Source organism: Leiobunum rupestre, chromosome 3, assembly GCF_980474605.1.
Source record: "Leiobunum rupestre chromosome 3, qqLeiRupe1.1.hap1, whole genome shotgun sequence".
NCBI lineage: Eukaryota > Metazoa > Arthropoda > Arachnida > Opiliones > Sclerosomatidae > Leiobunum > Leiobunum rupestre.
In genome coordinates, this window is record NC_143386.1 from 55,748,840 (window position 1) to 55,769,946 (window position 21,107).

Consider the following 21,107-nt stretch of genomic DNA (forward strand, 5'->3'; position numbering starts at 1 on the left):
TCTGGAATGGAGGACCTAAAATAAAACCGCGATAACACGAATATAACTCCAAAATCGGCTCGGGAGGTGTCCTTTTAACAGGATTCAAGAACTCTATGTCAACCAGACAACTCCTCGAATCATGGATGGCGAAACGGAATCGGGGTATTAAGCTATTAATTTAACCAGAGATTTAACTACATTATCAAAGTTTTATTAACGTATTTACCCGTTTACAGAACCAACTTTTTGGGTATTGAATTCGCCCCGTTGAAAATACCCTTTGAGAGACGCATGCAGACTGCGGCTGTAGCCTTTTTTTCTTGGGTCTTTTTCTTCTTCGGATTTACGGGAATTTTCTTATGTTTCTACTTTTTTTTCTACACAACGTATTTGCATTACATCCCGGTCATTTACTTAACATGGTTCCTAACGGATAGACAAAAATGTAACGAAGGAGGTCGAATGTTCAAATGGACGCGACGAATGTTCATTTGGAAGTAAGAGTTTTAACGGGCTTTCCTTCAAATTGACGATACATTATTTTTTTATCTTGTTCAACTTGTTAAACAGTTCCACGCGCTCCTTAATATTTTAGCGTAAAAGGCTCGTGCATTTTTTTCATTTTAGGGAGCTAGCGAGAATCGCACGAGTGCGTTTACGCTAAAATATCAAGACGCTTGTGGAACTTTTTAACAAGTTGAACAAGATGATGTTAGCTAGGAGCTGTGTTTGTTGCTCCTAGATGCTAGCGTCTAGGAGCAATACACAGAGCCTGGACGTGCAAGCTCCTTTTTATATAGTCCTTACCGCTTCGGCTTAAAGAGATGCCAGAAATAAGGGATGGTATTTAAAAGAGTAAACCAATTGTGTTAGGCATAATGAAGCTATTTTGCGTCGACACTAACAGTTGCAGTGTTTTGGCTGGTTTGAAAAATGAAAAAATGTTTTTATAAAGTAAATATCTAACCTAGTAAACTTGAGTATGGATTGTAGTTGATTCTTTGACTAGCCAGGCTAATCCGGTAATCGAGCAACCGAAAATATTGGTTACAGTGACTCCGACTTGTTTACAAAGGGGCAGCAAAACTACAGCTTCTTAAGAACTAATCAATCAAGAACTAAATAACAGTATATTACCTCAGGTACTTCAGGGACTATTTCCCAGTTCACCTCATCAAGACGGCTGACTTGGACTCCAAAAAGAACTACGTGATCGGTTACCACCCACATGGTATCATGTGCGCCGGAGCCTTTTGCAATTTCGCAACGGAAGCCACCGGTTTCAGCGAAAAATATCCCGGCTTGACCGCTCGTCTAATAACTCTGGAGGGCCAATTCTTATTCCCGTTTCACAGGGACTTCTTCCTGGCTTTAGGCACTTGCGCTTCTACTCGCTCTTCAATCGAGCATTTGCTTAGCAAAGAAGGGGTTGGGAATGCGGTAGTCATAGTCATAGGTGGAGCTGCCGAAGCCCTGGATGCCCACCCGAAAAGTACCATTTTGACCATCAAAAGACGAAAGGGTTTTGTCAGATTGGCCTTGAAGCACGGGTAATTCGTTTTCTAGTAATTGTTAGTAACCATTGAGTTGGGAATATTAATCTAGAGATCCAATCAAATCTGCTCCCCGCGAAACAAGTTTTTGAAAATTACGGATGTGCCGTCTCCTCTAAAATGACGAGAAAACGTTATCATATGACCCGTGGCGCCATCCATTATTTTTGAAAAAAAAAAAAATTGCCGGAAAACGCGTCTTATTTGAACGAACCATTGAGAGATAGACGGCGCCACGGTTGAATTTGAAAGTTTTCTCGTCATTTGGGAGCAGACGACAGTATTCTTATTTTTAAAAAAGTTGTTTCGCGAAATACTGAAATCCGACGTTTTGATTGGACCTCTAGATTAATAATCCCAACTCAATGTTAGTAACTAACTATTAATTTAAAAGAAACACTTTACAGGGCATCGTTAGTTCCTGTGTTTTCTTTCGGTGAGAATGACTTATTCACGCAAGTAGCAAATCCTACTGGTTCCTGGTTAAGGTATATACAGAATAGGATGACCAAATTCTTCGGTGTTTCTCCTCCACTCATCCATGGACGGGGCATCTTCCAGTACAACGTTGGCTTCCTACCTCATAGAAGTCCCATATGGACAGTCGGTCAGTTGTACCGTAAATTTGCAATTGTGTTTCACAGAAGTGTGTCAGTTCGCTATCTGTTTATTGATAGTCATTTCTAAAAAGACCGCGCATTTTGGTGGACTTCAAAAGTGCTTTTTTTCACGTGGTCATAGTGGACCCGTACAGGGAAAAGTGCCGACTGGGGCGTTATAATTTATTTTTAATTTGAATAGTTTTCTCGCTAGTGGCGCTTATTATTTTTTGGGTATGACGTCTAATACGTATGACAAAGTTCAGTTTAGCACAGAGCCCCCTAGTGTCTAAATATGCAAAGGCGAAAGATACTACTACCAAGGTCAATAATGTACTACCATAAGTAACATAATAACAATAAGTATGACACTTCCTATTGCTTTAATGCTAATTTTCTAACCGAACCTTTTTTCGGCACTGATACTATCTTCAAGCTGCGACTTGGACTCGCGACTTACCGTTTTGGATGACTACTTTTTGATAAAAATTTAAGCCTAATATCGGAGAGCACGTTCTGGAGTCGCGAGGAGCTTTGGCTTTGTTTCGAAGCCCGCGTGCGAATCACAAACATGAACCCTTCGGCCCCCCGGAAAAACTTTTTTAATTTTTATCATTTTAGCCTAATATTCCGCCTATCTATCGGAAACCAGATATTTCGGCTTGGCGAAAGTCTCGCGTATTTTAGACACTAGAGGGCTCTGTGTTGAGAAAACATCTTGATTACGCAATAACTATGAAAATCAGTTTAATTGTAAATCTCGTTAATTGCCATAGTTATTGTTATTATGTTACTTATGGTACTACTCATATCAGTTACAAGTCCAAGTCGGAGCTGGGTTATAGTGTCAGTGTAGAAAAAAGGTTTGGTAAGTGTCATATTTATTGTCATTATGTTAATTATGCTATCAGTAATTATTTCGACTAACTGGCACACGTATGGAACATAATACTAGACTTATGTTAGTAACCACACGTAATTTCACCTATTCGATATTTAACTCAATTAACTTTCAGTGGGTAAACCGATAGATTTGGAGCAAAACTCCAACCCAAGCGAAGAATTGGTGACGAAAATCCACGACCAGTATTTAAAGGCCTTGACAGACTTGTTCGACGAGCACAAAGAGACGTACGGCTACGGGGACAAGCCTTTAGTCATTACGTAGCATTAACATTGATTAACTAGTCAACAAACTCAACGAATTTTAAATATGATTTTAATTAAATTTAAACATCCCAGTATTTTTGCTGCTCGCAATTTCCCCGTGACTTACAATACGCAATAGACAAAGATAATTTGTGTAAATTTTAAAAACATTTTCCGTTTTATTTTAATAAAAAAAACAATTATGGACATATGTTTAATGTTTAATGTTTAATTTTTATTATTCAATGAGTTATTAAAGTGGAGTGGAGGGCAAAGTCGACTAGCGATTTATAGCCCTCCGGTATACATTTAAATCTATAACATGAATATAAAAAATCAATTTACAAAATAAAAATAAAAAATAAACAAATTACAACAGAAAAAAAAATTACAACATTTTGATGAATACACCGATAATATATATCAAAAAACAATTATACAGAAAAGAACACTCCGAAAAATTCCTTTTACTTAAGACAGTGTTATTTAAAAAAAAATATTTATACATTTTTTAAGACATTTGACTTGATTAAACGTTTTACTGCCTGATAAGTTTTGCTTTTTGTTAGGTCAATGTGTATTTGGTTGTAAAGTTTTACTCCAAAGTAAAATACAGAGTTAATTTTTTTAGAGATATTACATTTAGGAGGTCTAATGAAGTCGTCTAGTCTAGTAATAATAATTTAAAGAACTGTTTATTTTCTCGGCAAAAATCACAAGTTAAAATTTTAAGACTTCTGAGCCACGCAACCATTTACAACGACTAGACGACGATGGCTAGCCCGCGTAAAAGCAATAATGGTACCAAGAACGTATTTAGTTCCCTAAGAACCTTAAACGGTAACATTGGATCATGTTGCCATGTTGTTATACTTTTCAGAATGCATTGCCATCTGGAGGTTCCAAAAATTAGATATTTTCGTTATTGAATGACCGCGGTTCAAATCCTGTTTCGTTGGTTAATTTTTCTTAATAAATGTTAATATGTATTTATTTCTATACACAAAAATCGTTTAAAACATTCAACTTAAGTTTTCAAAAGTTAAAACCAAATAATTATCTTTTAACAATATAAAATTTTAGTTTCACTCTTTTAAGGGGGAAGAATACAGTAAAAGCCTCTTTTTCGCTCAAGCTGAACGTTTCTGTTTTAACAATTACAAAATTGAATTATATTTTTCTTATTAGGATGAACCTTCCTCTAGTGCTTAAAATAATTTTGATAATTATGATATAAATAGTTAACGAGATATGAGGTCCTAACTAAAGGGTAGTTTGTGCGCTTGCCCAACTTGTTTAGCTCCGGGGGTCCGAATTAAAACGTAATAACTTAATTACTTTTAAATTTAAATTTGTAAAAATTATTTTAAGCACTAAACAAGAGGCTTTTCTACACTTAAATATTAATTTTATAACTTGAAATACAAAATTAAAAGAGTTCAGCTTGAAATGGCGCGAAAGTAGACAATGGCCACTGTAGTCTTCCCCCTTAAGAACTAGTCCATGCATTAAAATTTATTAATATATAATATATATAATAAGTTTAAAAAGAGTGTTATTAAAAGGTTTATCCGGCACTAGGTCATTCAATAAAATCGATTGTTTAATTTGGCAACATCCAGATGGCTCTAGATGCGTATATTATGAAAAGAATTCGAGCATTACGTTCTTAGGGACATAAATATGTTGTTGATGGTATACAACAAATTTTGACTAGTTGATACATTTATATAATAACTTTATAAAATTCCCAAAAATACAATAACAAACTCTAGGCGCCATAGCTGCCTAGACATAATTAAAAAGGCATCCGCAATAGAAGAAGCAATTACGTAAATTCCATTTGAACTTTGGCCATGTCGTATCGGGCCTTGTGGGCGTCAAAAAGGGACCGTAACTCCTTGAGGTACAAATCGTGTATCTTGTCGATGTCTTTGTCCCCAGGATTGGGCCACTGCAGCACCGGAATCGGCTTGCCAACTTGCAATTACAATATGTTAGCGTTAATTAAGGAGTGTACGTTTTGAACATATCTTGAGGTCAACCTTACGAAAATGGTCTAGTTTAGTTCCAAAATTATATCCAAAATTATGCAGATTCAAATTCGACTGTGATCAACATTTTCAAGGAGACTACCCGAGGTGTTACACACCGATTTTGTTCAAACTCGGGGAATTGGTAGACCTTCGTGTAACTTGAAAAATCCTAAAGGGATTTTATTCAATGGGCAACGGGTTTGCCATGGCAACGAAAAATGTTTTTGACAACAGATAATGGAACTTTTCCCATTGAAAATAACATGGGATTTTGACCGATTCCCCCTTTACAAAATTGAAAAAAAAAAATGAAAATACCAAAATTATAAAAACAAATTATAAAAATTGACGAAAAAAAATCAAAATTGGTCACATTTTGATCAATTTTTTAATTTTTTTTCACAGGTAAATAGGTCAAGAGCCCATGTTATTTTATGTTTTCAAAAACATTTTTCGTTGCCATGGCAAACCCGTTGTCCATTGAATAAAATCCCTTTAGGATTTTTCATGTTACATGAAGGTCTACCAATCCCCCGAGTTTGAACAAAATCGGTGTGTAACACCTCGGGTAGTCTCCTTGTTAGTTATATTTGATACATTTACAATGCGTAAAATTCCAATTTGATTAATATTATTTGATCCAAACAGATTCGGATGTGTCTCGATTCCAGTTCGATCCACATTTGGACATTGAATCAGGTTATTTTCGTAAGAGCAGAAGACCACTGCTTCTCCATAACGTGAGTTTTTGTTGTTATGGAGATTCAGTTTACGTCTCGGATAAAATAAAAACACTTTTTTCTTACTGATAACGGTGATGGGTTTACGGAATGGCAGTGTTCCAAAATTGTACTGCAACATCCCACGTCCGTAACAGAGGACGGGGTAAAATCCGAACACTTTCTTGGCCATTTTTTGGCACCAACGAAGAAGAGAGCCGTCTGGGTTGCTGACTTGGTTGAATACTTCGTTTTCACCGAAGGCGAACACGGGAACCAACGACGCCCTGGCATTATTTGGAAAGTTAGCGGTTGTATCATTTCACAGGGTTGCCACAGTTTTTTCACAATCCAATTCCCTGACTTTTCCAGGTTTTCCCTGACCATCTCCGGAGATTTTCCCTGACTTATTTTGTGCCAAAACTTTGTATTTTTTAACCTATATTTTATAAAAAGTTTCCTATTTGCAACCGAAATTAAATTCCCTGAGATTTTCCTGATTTTTACTCATTTTTAAAAATTTCCCTGATTTTTAGATTAATTTTTAAAATTCCTTGACTTTTCACTGATTTTTATACCCATATTAAAATTCCCTGACTTTTCCCTGATTTTCATACCCATATTCAAATTCCCTGACTTTTCCCTGATTCTCATACCCATATTCAAATTCCCTGACTTTTCCCTGATTTTCATACCCATATTCAAATTCCCTGAATTTTCCCTGATTTTCATACCCATATTCAAATTCCCTGACTTTTCCCTGATTCTCATACCCATATTCAAATTCCCTGACTTTTCCCTGATTTTCATACCCATATTCAAATTCCCTGATTCTCATACCCATATTCAAATTCCCTGACTTTTCCCTGATTCTCATACCCATATTCAAAATCCCTGACTTTTCCCTGATTCTCATACCCATATTCAAATTCCCTGACTTTTCCCTGATTCTCATACCCATATTCAAAATCCCTGACTTTTCCCTGATTCTCATACCCATATTCAAATTCCCTGACTTTTCCCTGATTCTCATACCCATATTCAAAATCCCTGACTTTTCCCTGATTCTCATACCCATATTCAAATTCCCTGACTTTTCCCTGATTCTCATACCCATATTCAAAATCCCTGACTTTTCCCTGATTCTCATACCCATATTCAAAATCCCTGACTTTTCCCTGATTCTCATACCCATATTCAAATTCCCTGATTTTTCCCTGATTCTCATACCCATATTCAAAATCCCTGACTTTTCCCTGATTCTCATACCCATATTCAAAATCCCTGACTTTTCCCTGATTCTCATACCCATATTCAAAATCCCTGACTTTTCCCTGATTCTCATACCCATATTCAAAATCCCTGACTTTTCCCTGATTCTCATACCCATATTCAAATTCCCTGATTTTTCCCTGATTCTCATACCCATATTCAAATTCCCTGATTTTTATACCCATATTCAAATTCCCTGATTCTCATACCCATATTAAAATTCCCCGACTTTTCCAGGAATTCCAGGTTTTCCAGGTACCGTGGCAACCCTGATTTCGATTAGGAAAAAAGTACCGACCCGGCCACAATGGCTCTTCGTACGAATCCCTTGCGGTCCTTCAGCTTGAGAACGACTTTACCGGGATGCGCTTCCAGCATGTCGGCGGCTCCTCCTATGGGAAGAATCACGGAACTACCAGGCGCTCCGTTCTGCAGCAGTCTGTTGATGCTGGTCTTGGTGACGGAGCACCCACCTTGCGAGGAATAACGACGTTACAGTTAAATGCTCGACGCTAAACCCGTCTAGAATATCTCACCCAGTGACTGAAGAATTTCTCGTACGATCGGCAGACGAAACCATCCTCTGAGACCCAATATTCTTATGTCTATACCTGGAAACTTTCGCTCGAAACCACACACGTTGCTACCGAACCCGCAAGCCATTCCCATGGCCATGTAGCCATGAGGATGGTACCCGAAAAGGTAATTGCATTGTGGATCTAAATCTTGCGTCTTGACCAATTTAATCGGGAAATAGTCTCGAAAATAATTCCAAGCGAAAAAATTTCTCGCGAATTTCAAGGGTCTTCCTCCTTGCTCGTGGGTCGGGTAGTCGTACAAGTACCATATTAAATACAACAGGGCGTAATTATAGTAAGATGTGTATAACAGAATGTACAATATCAAGGGTATGGAGATGGCCCCCACAAACAGGAAAATGGTCACGTACAAAGCCACGGACAGTAATTGAAGTCTTCTATTCATAGGAACATCCGTCGGGATGAAGTCGATGCCCAGAATCCTGGCCATTTTCGAGACACTCGCCCAATCACCGACTACACGTAATAAAACAACGTGGAAATCTCGGATTTACTTAAAAGTGGACAGCATTCGGTACTTACAAAAACCAGCGTATTAATTTCGAGTTGAGAATCTGTAGTGTGCTATCGGCGTGGCCTTGTTGCGAACCGAATCTTTATCGTAGGCCTCACAATTATTGTTACCAGTATTAGATAATTGTCGCAAAGTCCAGAGCGATATGATGATAAAGACAAGGCGTTGCGAGACTCCATTCTAGATTAATAATATCAGAGCTACGAGTGATTCTTAAAATAACGCTTTTGAAGCGGCTCGCCTTTCTAACCAATATGTATCAATCAACATTTTTATAACTCTCTCATTTTAAGGTACCTGCCAAGATAAGCCTTGTCATAAAGTAAATCAAGGTTATCTGATAATGTTAGGTAATATTGGATATAACAAGCGGTGGAAAAACAAAAAGGCAGAACTAATAGGATCAGAGGAATGGAGAGGATTCACAAAACGGTCTGCTAGACCATCGTCTCAACCATTGAATTGGGAATAATACTGCTAGAATTACAATTACGATTTCGGTTGCCATGGTTACGCGGGACCTGTTCTGATAAAACTGTACGAAATTCATCTTTATAATTAGGCGGTAGCGCCATCTATATTTTGTAAAGTTATATGGCTAAAAATAAATAATTTTTAGCTCACCGTAACTTGAGTTAAAAAGGATCGTGTTGACAGAATAAAATAATTTTTAAACAACTTCAAAGGTTTGTTTGTTACGAGTAATCATACATTTCAATTTCGCGTCAGATTTGCGAAAAAATTCAATTGCAATAAAGTTGCCACCACAAGAGACAGATGCCGCCACGGTAGAACGATATAGTTGATAAAGTCTCCTTATTGAACGAAATTGGTCCCGCACCAGCCAGATTTAATTGTACCTCTATTTATTCCCAACTCAATGGTCTCAACAGTGATTATTCTTACAGTATGAATACATACATTTCTAGGTGGTTTCTTTTCGCTTGTTCCGGGATTTCGGAGTAGGGTGAGAAGAGTAAGGCTATGACGTCATTTTACTCCGATTCTGTGGTGGCGAATAGTTCAAGTCGAAGTAGAAACGTTTTCCAAAAATGGCTGCCTGTGGCCTTTTTTGGCAGATAAATTCTGGCTAGCAGACGATAAAATACGATTTACTCTCTTGACACCTCCTTTCCAGAAGGAGTAAAAAGAGTAGCCCTAATACTCCGGAACAAGCGAATAGTTTATGGAGTAATTCTCATCCCCGGAACAGGCGAATAAAACGTTTAGGGTGAAAAGAGTACACTTTTAGTCCGAGAACAGGCGAAAGGAAATCACTTATTGATTTAGCCTTAACTATCATTATATATGTGGTTTCGAATAATACATGTATAGCGTTTCATCCAAAAAAATTCGATTTTAAAGACATTTTTACCTCACCTTGCACGGTCAATAGCGTTTACCAACTTCCTGCCGGAACTCCCAAAAATTAGTTCCATAGTTACCATGGAAACAAAGTTGGCCGTGATATTATTATTATCAAAAGTAGCATAAGACCCAAAAGTGTGTCAGAACGGTATAGTAGTTAATGAGAGTTTGTCGCAAAGTAAAAAAGGGAAACGAAGGGGGGTCGGAAAATACGTCATCAAAATCGAGGTACTACAGCGCCGCCGAGTGAGGCGTTTTAGAACGTATGTCTACGGGCGAGTAAATCGAAGAGATAAAATCGCGCCCGATCATAGACTGGACATGCATCAGATTTATAGCCCGGTGTACCGGTAATATTGAAACCACACCACCGGAGGTCCGTCATCATTATGCCCTACGCCAGCGTCCGCAAGCCCGGATAGGTGACAAAACCAGCATGGGTAGCAGAACCCTACTACCGACGGTCGCACCCTCGACGCAAGCCACCCAACCCAGCAGAAGGTGCAGCAATGGGTCGACCAGCCCCCACTTCGCACACAGCAGTGGTAATAAGAGCGGATGCTCTGGCAACGCCAACCGACACCCTACCTAGGAAGGTAGGGAGCCAAGCCCATTGGAAAGAGCGCCTAAAGGGGAACGGCGGGCACACAGCAGCCCGCATAACCCGGCACAGCTGGCACCGGATATCCCGGTGGAGCTCCAAAAGACCGGGAGATGGGTCCGCCGTGCCCTCATACGGAGGCCCGCAGACCCACAGTAGGCAACCCAATCCGCCGAAGCGGCCAGTTTGCCCGGCCCCTCTCCGTTAGCCTTGGACGGAGCTAACATCTCCCAGTGCGCCACCGCCCGTGATGGGTTACAAGAGCCGGACCCCGACTCCCCGGTAAAGCCACCAGTTATTGCACACTTTGACCCCTCGTGGGCCCCGATCATAGACTAAATATAAAGTTGCTAGTACTATTCCAACTAGTAGGTTATGTGATCTATAGTGTGACTAGGTCTCACTTTAAATTTTAATAGGCGCGAAGGTACAGCTGACACTCTTTTGGGTCTTATGATACTTTTGTTATTATTAATGAGTGGGGAGAAGAACGAGAAATAAGTCCATTCATGCAACCCAAGCCTTTATGACTTAAAAAGTCCAATACCCAACACAAAACAGAGAATGCGCTTGGTCGGCATGTTATAGAAAACAGAGGTTTCCAACTGATGCATACCAAGTTGGCCGTGATAGGACTATGGCGGCTAGGAGCAACAAACACACCACCCCGCACAAGGAGAACGCAACCCGTCAAAAGTCGTGGATTTTCTTGCGTACATTTTTCATTGGCTAGACGCTTTAGCGCCTGCTGCCGTCGGAAGGGGAAAATTCGGAAATAGTCTTCCCCCTTTCCGTAAAACGTTCAGCGTAAAGGCTCGTGACGCTCGTCCAATGAAATTCGTACACAACCCTTCGTTAGCGTGTTTAAAGGCTAGCTGCGTTCACCTTGGGTTTGTTGCTCCTAGATGGCAGCGACCGATGGAGGCCAATTTTTCGGAGGTCACGTGTCGCGGAAGTGGGTAAACGCGTCGTTACAAAATAGTCAATCAGAAAGCTTTCTGAATTCGAATCTAGGATACAGAGTTCTATACTATCTTTGCTAATACCCAAGACACGTATTCATACTTATCAGTAGAAGGATACATTATTAGAGAAAGTAGTATTTTAAGGCGGGCCTGCTGTCATAGATATCAGGAAAACAGTGGGTAGACACGTTTTATAAGTAAATGGACCAGGATAAGAACGAAAGTTAAGACAAATAAAATCCGTAAATTTAATTATCCGAATTAATGAAAAATCGCAGATGCATCTAAGTTCAATAAGTATATCCATCTGCAGGAAAAGTATTTGTTGGTTTTGTAAATGTAGATCCTACTGTTGTTGGCTAGTCTTGACGTATTACCTGAATCAGGTCCTTTTATACAGGGTGTTTTTTTTTCTAGAAAGTTGAAATTTGTACTGTACAGCGGTGTTTATTGCATTAAACACCAGATTAAAAAATTTCTGACTTTCATAAAGTTACACTACTCTCCCAACGGAATTCAAAAAGTTATTTTAGCTTCCCCAACTTGCACTTTTTCAAGTCGTATTTTTTCAGTGAAAAAGACGTCTATTTTTTTCGGGCCAACGCTATTGGTACGTTTTCGGCGACGCTCTACAACTTTCTCATTGACAATTTTCTTAATGAGCGCAGCGAGCGAAGCTCCCTTAGCAACGACTGCTATGGGGAAAAAATGCTGGTCCTGTGATTGTCCGAATCCGTCAAAATAACCTATGCGAAGCGCGCGTAAAAGGCGAGAGAGTATAAACCGCCCGAAGCCTGGCGCCCGGTGAACCTGGAAGCGCGCGCAAAAGGCGAGAGAGTATAAACCGCCCGAAGCCTGGGTCTAATGGTATCGCTAGATAGCATGTGTGTAAGGCGACTTTCGATAGAGAACCTGGCAGTGCACGTAAAGTGTGTGTAAGAGGGGAGGGGATTGAAAGGCTTTTTTATGCATTGCGGGAGAGAGGGAGATGAGAAGAATGAAAGGCGGTTTTTTATGCATTTTTTTATTTAATTCTGTCCAAAATGAAATTCATGGTTTCCACAACTTCAATTTCAATGACTCTACTGACTAATTTTACAACTATTTCTCCAGGCATTAAAGTAACTGGAATGAAATTGGCCATTTCGTTGAATTCATCGTCGCTGTCGAACGCTGGGTCCTCCAAAAGGTGTCTCCTTTGGAAATAATGAATTATTTGTAGATCGTTACATATGTAAATAAGTTATTTAATTATTTATTTTAGTTAGTTCTTCATATATTTTAATTAGGTATTTAATTAGTTTTTAGGTAATTAACTACTAATTTTAAATTGTTTATTTACAGTATTTAAATTTAAATTTAATTATAATACGTACTTTGCTGGTGGAGCGGCTGCTTTTTTGTTAGGGGTTGTTTGTGGCGATTGAGTAGCGAAGGTAGGATTTGTTTTGGCCAGGGTTGGCAAGTTTTAAACAAAATGTTTAAAACAAGTGTTTAAAACACGTTTAAAACAAATATTTTAAACAAACACCAATTTGTTTTAAACGTTTTAAACAATCTGTTTTAAACATGTTTTTTATAAGGTAAATTTTCATTGTTTTTTTTGTAAGATTTTGGTTATTCAATATGAGGGAAAAGGTAGAAAAAACCATTCCAAGGCTCTAAGAAAGGTAAATTGTATTGATAACGGGTAGTTGGATTTTAAGATTCTCTGAAAAGAACGACTGAAAGGGCTCGATATGATTTCGTAAATTTAATACCAGTGCAAAAATCCTACGGACGCATTGAATTTTGTCTTTTTGTTTAAATAGAATGTATATAGCTGCTAATATACATCTATTTGGGACCCTACCTATGCGCGAGATAAAAGTAGGGTTGCTGTTTAGTCGGTCTGGACAGATCAGGTTAAAACCGACTAGGCGGCACTCCTAGATAAAAATTAAGGGATTTCGGTCGATTTTCTTGAAATTTTATGATGTGATGGAAGTCTTAAGATTATAGAGGTATCTAATTAATTTCTTATTTTTTATAACATTGTTTATTTGTGATGATTTATGTCTGCAGACGTGCACATTTCAATAAACCAAAACTAAAAACAATGTGTGGATAACTAGCTATTTTCCCTTTTCTTAGTACTATGCGACCGAAAATTCCAGGATGATAGCTATATTAAAAACCCTACTACAGGTTAGGTAGTATTTGCATGGGGCATCGAAAACCCTAAGGCCGTCAATGGTTGGTCAACAACGCTTAGCGAAATTCTTGGCTCGTTTAAATAAGCGTGTACTCTTTGGTTCTTCTCCCTGTGAGTTTATTTATAATTATTAATTACCCTAAGTGTGCCAATAGGAGCCTTTCCCACAGAAAATCTTCAATTAGAGCTTGTTCTAAACAGACCAAAGAAACGTAGGACTCGCGAATTCCGTTCAAGTACCCTATATGGTATTTTTAACGCTCGCGCCGCAGACGCCGCTTCGCAAACACATTACGTAAATTTCGTCACTGGAAAAAATGACGTCATTTACGTCACTTTCGTTAAACAAGGTATCATTGAAAAATGCATCTTATTGACACACTTAGGGTAATTATGCCACTTATGATAATACGTTTAATGATACGTAATATTTCTTTACATGAGTTTACTCGTGAGTCTGATTCATAAGTATAATGAATAGTTTAAAACGTGTTTTAAACATAGTTTTTTAATGTTTATTATGTGTTTTTTATTGTTTGATTTAAAAACAGTTAAAAACAATGAATCTTGTTTAAAACAATGAAAAACATTGTTTTTGTTCTTTTTGAAAAAAACAAGGATTTTGCCAACCCTGGTTTTGGCAGCAACGTTTTGGGGCGAGGCACGATTTGTTTTTGCTCCAACGGTTTTAACAGGCGTTATTCCTACGGTTTTAACAGGCGTTACTCATTAAACGTTGGATGGCATAATCTTCGATCCAGGTTTCAATTTTGAGCGTTTTTTGAAGGTTAATAGTAAACCCGGGCTACAAACCAAAAAAAAAAGAACTAGAGAGATTAGAGCTTTTGTAACTTTGGCGATGTATAAAATATGTTTGCTCAATTTAAGAACTATTTCTTGTATGGTCTTATTTCACGTCTCGCTCGCTCCGCTCAAGTCTGTGTCAAAATACCCTTTGGGGTTTTGTGACGTCCTAGTAGCACCTAGTGGTTAAAATTTACATTTTCAAAAAACGTGAAACTATTTTTCGATTTCGATGCAATTTTGGTAGAAAGTGTCCCCCGACACGTATAATGTACAGTACAAATTTCAACTTTCTAGAAAACATAGTTTTTGAAAACAATCACTTTTTCGAGCAAAAAAACACCCGGTATAACTCTCCTTTTTGAACTAGCTATCATATTAGGTGGTTTTTTTTCGCCTGTTTCAGGACAAAAAGTGTAAACTTTTTACCCTAAAGCGTTTTATTCGCCTGTTCTCGGGGTAAGATTTACCCTGTCCCGAATTTTGTTCGCTTGTTCCGGAGCTCGAAGGTTACACTTTTTACTCGAAAGGAGGTCTAGAGGGAGTAATCAAGCTTATATTGAAAATTCATCTGCTTAAATTTCGTTTCACGAAAACATAACGCGTTTTGAACATCTTCACATGTGGCAAGCTTTTAATAACGAAAATCCAATTGCTAAATGCTATTTAATGACTTTAAAAGTTGCTTGATGACTTAATTAGACCTAAGGTGGTGTCTTGGGTATTAGCCTAGCTGATTATTATTATTAATAAATAAATAAGAAAAATGAGTCCTATATTGATGATCTTACCACCGGTCGCCATCTTAAAAACAGAACAAATATATAACCTTTAACCTCTAACTACTCCCTTCTTACTCCAACTCGTTTTTTTCGTCAAGATAGAATTGCAGTAAATTGACGTCATAGGGCTACACTTTTGAACCTGCTCAAAAAACCCAGAACAGGCAAAAAAAAACCACCTACTGTGTTTTGTTTAAAAGGTTGGTTTATAACACTTGTTTTAATCATTTGGTTTAAAATTTGCCAACCCAGATTTTTTCACGTTACTTATGGCAAAATACACGATACACCCCACGAGTATGTCAATGCAAAATGAAGACGATAAACTGGGGTTTATTTCAGGATTTTCTACTCTAACAATGGCGGTGTCTAAAATGACTGAGGTATTCTCTCCCGTACAAATTTATTTTTATTTTTTTGTTTATTCTTCATTTTACAGATGTTCAAGTACATGAAATGAGGCTTCCAAAGGATTTTTCATTTATTTTTTTCGACTGGGGGAGTTCATTGTTCAGTTTCCATAGTAGCTTTGTTTATAAGGGTCCTTTTACAACGGGCAATTTTTCAATCAAAATTCAAAATGAAAAGAAAAATTTCTTGGTGGAATTACGGTTATCGTTAAATGTCTTAATACATATGTTCTGAATGTTTCGTGTGTGTTTACGCGACAAAATTAAATTGGAAATAAAAATTTATCATTCATTTTTTTGGATAAAACTGCATATTTGTAACCCAAATAAGTGGCCAGATTTATTAAAGTTCTATTGTTATATTTTGGTTTTTAAAATAAAAAGGAATTATTTAAAAGCTTGGTTTTGGAAACTATATTTTTTATATTCTATTTTTTTGCATAGTTTCGTGAGTTCAGTATTTGTCGTGAAAAATGTACAATGCGTTTCCACTTGTTCCGGAGTCCCTTTATAGTTACGTAGAAAACTATATCGAAGTTTCTAAATTCAACAACCATTTGAGATTATAGTTTAGGCCGCAAGTTTTCAAACGCCTTGTACTAATTTTAAGACTTATACGAGGTAATAATTAAAAAATATTAATCTAAAGTTACTCAAACTAAATAATGCCAATTTGCGGTGGATGGTTTTATCTCTAAATTAATTAATTTGTGTTCCTTTTTATTCTTCAAAACCAGCGATTGGAGAATAAAATATATTTAATAGCAACGTTAACTAGTAGGGAAATAGTAACAGATTTAATTGCCTAAAAGTTAACTATCAAAGATATTTTTTCCTTCAACGAACGCAACTAGTCTGATATAATAATTATATATTTTTTTATGTATAATAACACGCTCCATGAGCCATTTTTTATGATAACATACAATGTACAAAGGAAAGACTTATACATATATTGACTCTCGACATCTCATATGAAAGTAAATCATTTATAAATTTACCTTCACATTGGTTTCGTAATCCTTTTTTTTACACAATTTTTAGTTTTATAATAAATCCTTCTATGTGAGGCACAATATTTTTTTTCCCAATATCATGAGAAATACAACTTTAAAAAATAATAAAAACAAAATTATATATATATTTACGAAAATCATTCGATTTGGTGTAGGAGGGAGGGGAAGATATATATGGTTTGTTGGGTTTTTTTTTTAATGTTTTACTTAATAAGGGTGGAATTCCTAAAAATTGTGATTATGGTACTTTATATTTAAGAAATACTATTTACGGTTTTTTGTTGGTTTTTCTTCAAAGACACGAGGATATACTAAAACGGTTGATTTGTTTTAACAACGCAAAATATTGTCGCGAAAACCTGGCCACTTGGGGGTTTTTGTTTACTAATAAACTGAGTTTATTTATTATTAGGTTACCGGGCTAAATTAGTTTTCGTTTTTCTAGGTTATATTTTTTTTAAAGTTTAAAACTTTCAAAAACGATTTCAATTATGGTATTTTTTTATACACAAAAAATTAAAATAACCCATAGTGAAATATTATAGTAAACAAATAATGGCACCCAATTATTTTTATATCATACAGGAATCAAAACAGTGTATGTATCACCATTTTTGTTTCATTTTTAATCATATACACATATTACAGACGTTGTATAATAACTAAAAAATATATGAACAAAGTATCCACTAAAAAAAAACTACAATATTTTTTTATTATTATTTAAATCAAATTTATCTTCTTTAATAAAACATTTTTTAAGAAAAGTTATTTAAAGGATATATTATAAGGACACTGGATTTTTTTGTTTGTTTAGTACTCAAAAAATGACATTTTTTTTTAAAAACAAAAGTTATTCTACAATACCGTTACATAATATTTAACCACTTTTTTGTTCAAAGAAAAAAAAAACAATTTACAAAAACTTTTGATTCTTTTTTATGAGGTACATATTTATAAAAACGTTTATCGTTTGTGTTTTTTATTAATAAAAAACAAATCTTATGCGCGGGTAAATGATACTCTTATAGTGAAAAATGTTTAATTTTTTTGAAAGATAAATTAACTTTTTAGTTAATTTAAGGAGGAGAGGGGGTGATAACATTGTGACCACGTAACCAAATTTGTATCTTTTAATGAAACAGAAACACCGTACCCACCCGCGAATTTTGGGGATTTAAATCATGCTATGGAACATTTTTAGCCTTCCCTTTTTCTTCCAAATACTTTAATGTATTTAATTCTTATAGATATACAAAAACTAATATAATTTTCACGGTATAATAGGCCACAAAGGTAAAGTCGTATACGCGATTTCTTTTATTTCAACGTAATATCGTTTTTTGTAGGGTATTAAATTTTCCGTCTAAACTCTCTCGAGATAAGGAATAAACTAACCTATAAGCTTAATTTTATAAGCCTAATTTTACTCTTAAAAAAAGAACATTTAACTATAAAATGATTTGTTCATTAAATTAATTTTTAAAAGGCCGCTATTGATTTGTTTTTTAATCAAATTTGAGAAGGAACTTTATATATTGACTGATCACAGGTTAAAACGATGTTAATCTTTTGTTACTATAAGGGATAGTTTCGAGAAAACTTATTATATAACACACTTCTGTTTTAACAATTTATCTGGGTTATTTTTTTAACCTATTAACTATAGAAAACTAATTTAGTTTCTAAAACTATAGCGAATCAACTAAACTTACCACAAAACGTTTTTGTTTTATATTATTTTTTTGTATAGACGGATATAGAAGTTGTTTTTTGTCTTGTTTTCTGAATTAATTTCGTTTTATTTAATATTAATTCATTTAATGGGGCGGATTTTTTTCATGTGTTTTTTTCATACTTTTTTCTTTAAGCGTTGTTTAGAATAGGAAAGGGTTTTTTGGTTTTACAATAAAATGGACACAATTATTTATATATATATATATATATGAGACAAAGTTATTTTTCCGTATATTCCCTCTTTTTTTTAATAGAAAAAAAGCCAAAAAATCCCTATGTTTTTCTCTAAACACCTTGTTTTTTTAATCATTGTAGAATATTTTCTTCACAAGTTTACCGTATAACAAGAGTGGCTCTATTCTAAAATCCATTATAGTGCATATTTATTACGAATAAGTATTTGTTTTTTAGTACGAAGGTTTGTTTTCCTAAAATGGCACAAAGTGTATGTTTTTTATCGAAGGTCTCAAGATATAATTTATATATAGGGTAATAATTAATGGTAGGGTATTCTGGTGACGGGTATATATAGTTACGTCTCAAAGTGGTATCACATTTTTTACTTAACTTGTTTTTTTTATGTTTCCAAAAAAACCAAGCACCTTACAAAGAAGATAGGGTACAGTTATGTTCAGTATCCAACACTAACAATTAAATGGGTTTCGATTAGTTTACTCAAACAATTTTTTTTCACAACTAATTTCCCCATTTTTTGCTTAAATGTTTTCGCACCGAGCCGGCTAAATAACATTTTTTTTATCTTTTTATATTTTCAAAAAAATTATTATCTTTTCATCGTTGAAAAAGCTAAACAGCTCCTTATAACTTTTTAAGTTTCAATTTAATTTTACAACGTTATTATCTCAAAAGCTCAAGAAATATGGTCAAAAAGTTTTTTTAAGCTTTTAGGTGCAAATTTAGGCACGATCAAAATTACCTGTTTTGGGGTTTTTATTATTATATATACCTTCAGAGATTTTACCTTTCGCTATAATTCTTTTTTATAGTTCTGTAAAATATTTACTTTTTTTTATAAATTTTTACTGGGCTTAGATCAGAATAATGGGCGACACCATTTATTTTAAATCGTTATAAAAAACATTTGTGTTTTTTAATCATTTGTGCCAAAGTTGTTTTTTTAACCGTTTGGAATAAATAACAATTTGCATTATCGGTGAAGTAAATATATTTTTTTAATCTTTTGCGGAACAATTGAATACCGTAATTTTAACCGTTTTTTTATTTTTTTTTCCGAATAATATTTTTTTTTAACCATGATAAACAAATTGTTTTTAAACCCTTTTAAAAAATGGCGTACGATTTATTAAATTATAAAGGTATATCACTGTTGTCTATTTGGGGCTTTTTTAAATAGTTCTACGTATAGACCCCCAAGATAATTCTGACTCGAACAGGGGAGAAAACATACATAACTTAAAAAATAACCTAACTCATACGTTAAAAAGAACGCTTTTAAAAAATAAAATGGAAATTAACAAAAAGGGAATACGAAACTTTGTAAAATATTTTGAGATAATTTTTTGTGACCAGTTATATCATATATCATGTGGCATGATTTCACTATGATTTATAATTTGTTGCACAATAAGAGGATCTATAAAGTATTTTCTCTTAAGTTAATAATTAAATTTGTCTATCAAAATTATATATAACGCTTCAAGTTAATTAATATTATTCTTTGCATACTATTATTAAGTTATATCGATTGAGACCGAAAAGTACCTGGTTTTTCTCGTTAATTTAAATAATTTTTTATAATCAAATTAAAAAAAATTATATATTTTTTTGTTAATATAAACCCTTATATTGAATTTTATTTTTAAAAGCCCAGATTTTTGATAATTTTTATAAAACGTTTTCTCTATAGCATTCGTAACCTTTTTTACCTTCTTTATAGCTATACCTATATATTCCACCGGATGAAAACATAGCTGTGTTTCTTAATATTTTTAATACTATTTTATACAACTATTTAATATTTATATATTTAATAGTTTTTCTTATTATCCATCGGATACTTTTATTTATACCAAATCTATCTTCCATTTCATTCGAATTTCAATTTCCTAGGCTTCACTTTTACCGAAAGTTAAACAACGTTTAAACAGTTTATTAATTTTTTCCTCGTCAATATAATGTGTTTTCTTACGTAGATATTTAATTATTATTATACATAGATATGCCGATAATAAGAAACGACTAAAAAACCGGGATTGCAAGGAAACAACGATACAAAAACCATTTGTCATCAATTTCAATCACGCCTTATAACTTTCGTACTATTTGTTTATCAATCGCTCTCTCTCAAAAAAACCTTTCTTTAACTCTTATTTCCTTAAATTTCAATTCATAATAAAATTTCTTTATACAAAGACTCTTTAACAAACTTTTCCAACACGTTTCTTACGATAATTTGTTTTCACGAATAATGTCCGATCTACATGCAATTTCCGTTATTTGTAAACTCGATCCATGAAATTAAAACTTATAAACGTTACGATAATTATATATTTTTTTTTAAAAAAAAGTAATTTTTTTACTCGGTGTTCATCCCGTTTTACAAAAACAAATTTCAGAATAATGATAATGAAAAAAAGTGAAACTTCCCTAACTGGGGTATTTCTATAATCGTATAGATACGTTTCTTAAAAATGTGAAGAAATTTGCATAGACCACGAGAAAAATAATTATAATAATAATTGTGTTACTATAATAAGGGTTAATACCGCACTTTGACTTATCTCTTGGTTTTTTTCCTTCATATTAGTAACAATAGGTTTGTTTGT

At 34.9% G+C, this 21,107-nt stretch overlaps 2 protein-coding genes across 2 annotated transcripts; one reads left to right on the plus strand and one right to left on the minus strand.

The window, feature by feature from the left end:
- Positions 1–35: 35 nt before the first annotated feature.
- On the plus strand, positions 36–3,490 carry LOC149952692 (2-acylglycerol O-acyltransferase 2-A-like). The gene is made up of 5 exons (XM_090168734.1): positions 36–144; positions 219–479; positions 1,125–1,532; positions 1,943–2,142; positions 3,151–3,490. The coding sequence occupies exons 1-5, from the start codon at positions 122–124 to the stop codon at positions 3,300–3,302; spliced, it is 1,044 nt and encodes a 347-aa protein (XP_090024860.1). The 5' UTR covers positions 36–121; the 3' UTR covers positions 3,303–3,490.
- A 6-nt stretch (positions 3,491–3,496) lies between these two features.
- On the minus strand, positions 3,497–8,532 carry LOC149952693 (2-acylglycerol O-acyltransferase 1-like). The gene is made up of 5 exons (XM_090168736.1): positions 8,432–8,532; positions 7,847–8,365; positions 7,609–7,783; positions 6,126–6,325; positions 3,497–5,263 (listed from the first exon to the last, which is right to left on the minus strand). The coding sequence occupies exons 2-5, from the start codon at positions 8,337–8,339 to the stop codon at positions 5,112–5,114; spliced, it is 1,020 nt and encodes a 339-aa protein (XP_090024862.1). The 5' UTR covers positions 8,340–8,365; positions 8,432–8,532; the 3' UTR covers positions 3,497–5,111.
- Between the last annotated feature and the right edge of the window lie 12,575 nt (positions 8,533–21,107).

Excerpts from the sequence above, each read along its gene's own strand:
- LOC149952692 (XM_090168734.1), top strand. The coding sequence starts at position 122 with ATGGATGGCGAAACGGAATCGGG. Across the intron at positions 480-1,124 it reads CGACGAATGTTCATTTGGAA|GTACTTCAGGGACTATTTCC; the intron begins GTAAGAGTTTTA and ends ATATTACCTCAG. Across the intron at positions 2,143-3,150 it reads AAGTCCCATATGGACAGTCG|TGGGTAAACCGATAGATTTG; the intron begins GTCAGTTGTACC and ends ATTAACTTTCAG.
- LOC149952693 (XM_090168736.1), bottom strand. The coding sequence starts at position 8,339 with ATGGCCAGGATTCTGGGCATCGACTTCATCCCGACGGATGTTCCTATG. Across the intron at positions 6,326-7,608 it reads CGAAGAGCCATTGTGGCCGG|GGCGTCGTTGGTTCCCGTGT; the intron begins GTCGGTACTTTT and ends AAATAATGCCAG. Across the intron at positions 5,264-6,125 it reads TAAACCCATCACCGTTATCA|TTGGCAAGCCGATTCCGGTG; the intron begins GTAAGAAAAAAG and ends TGTAATTGCAAG.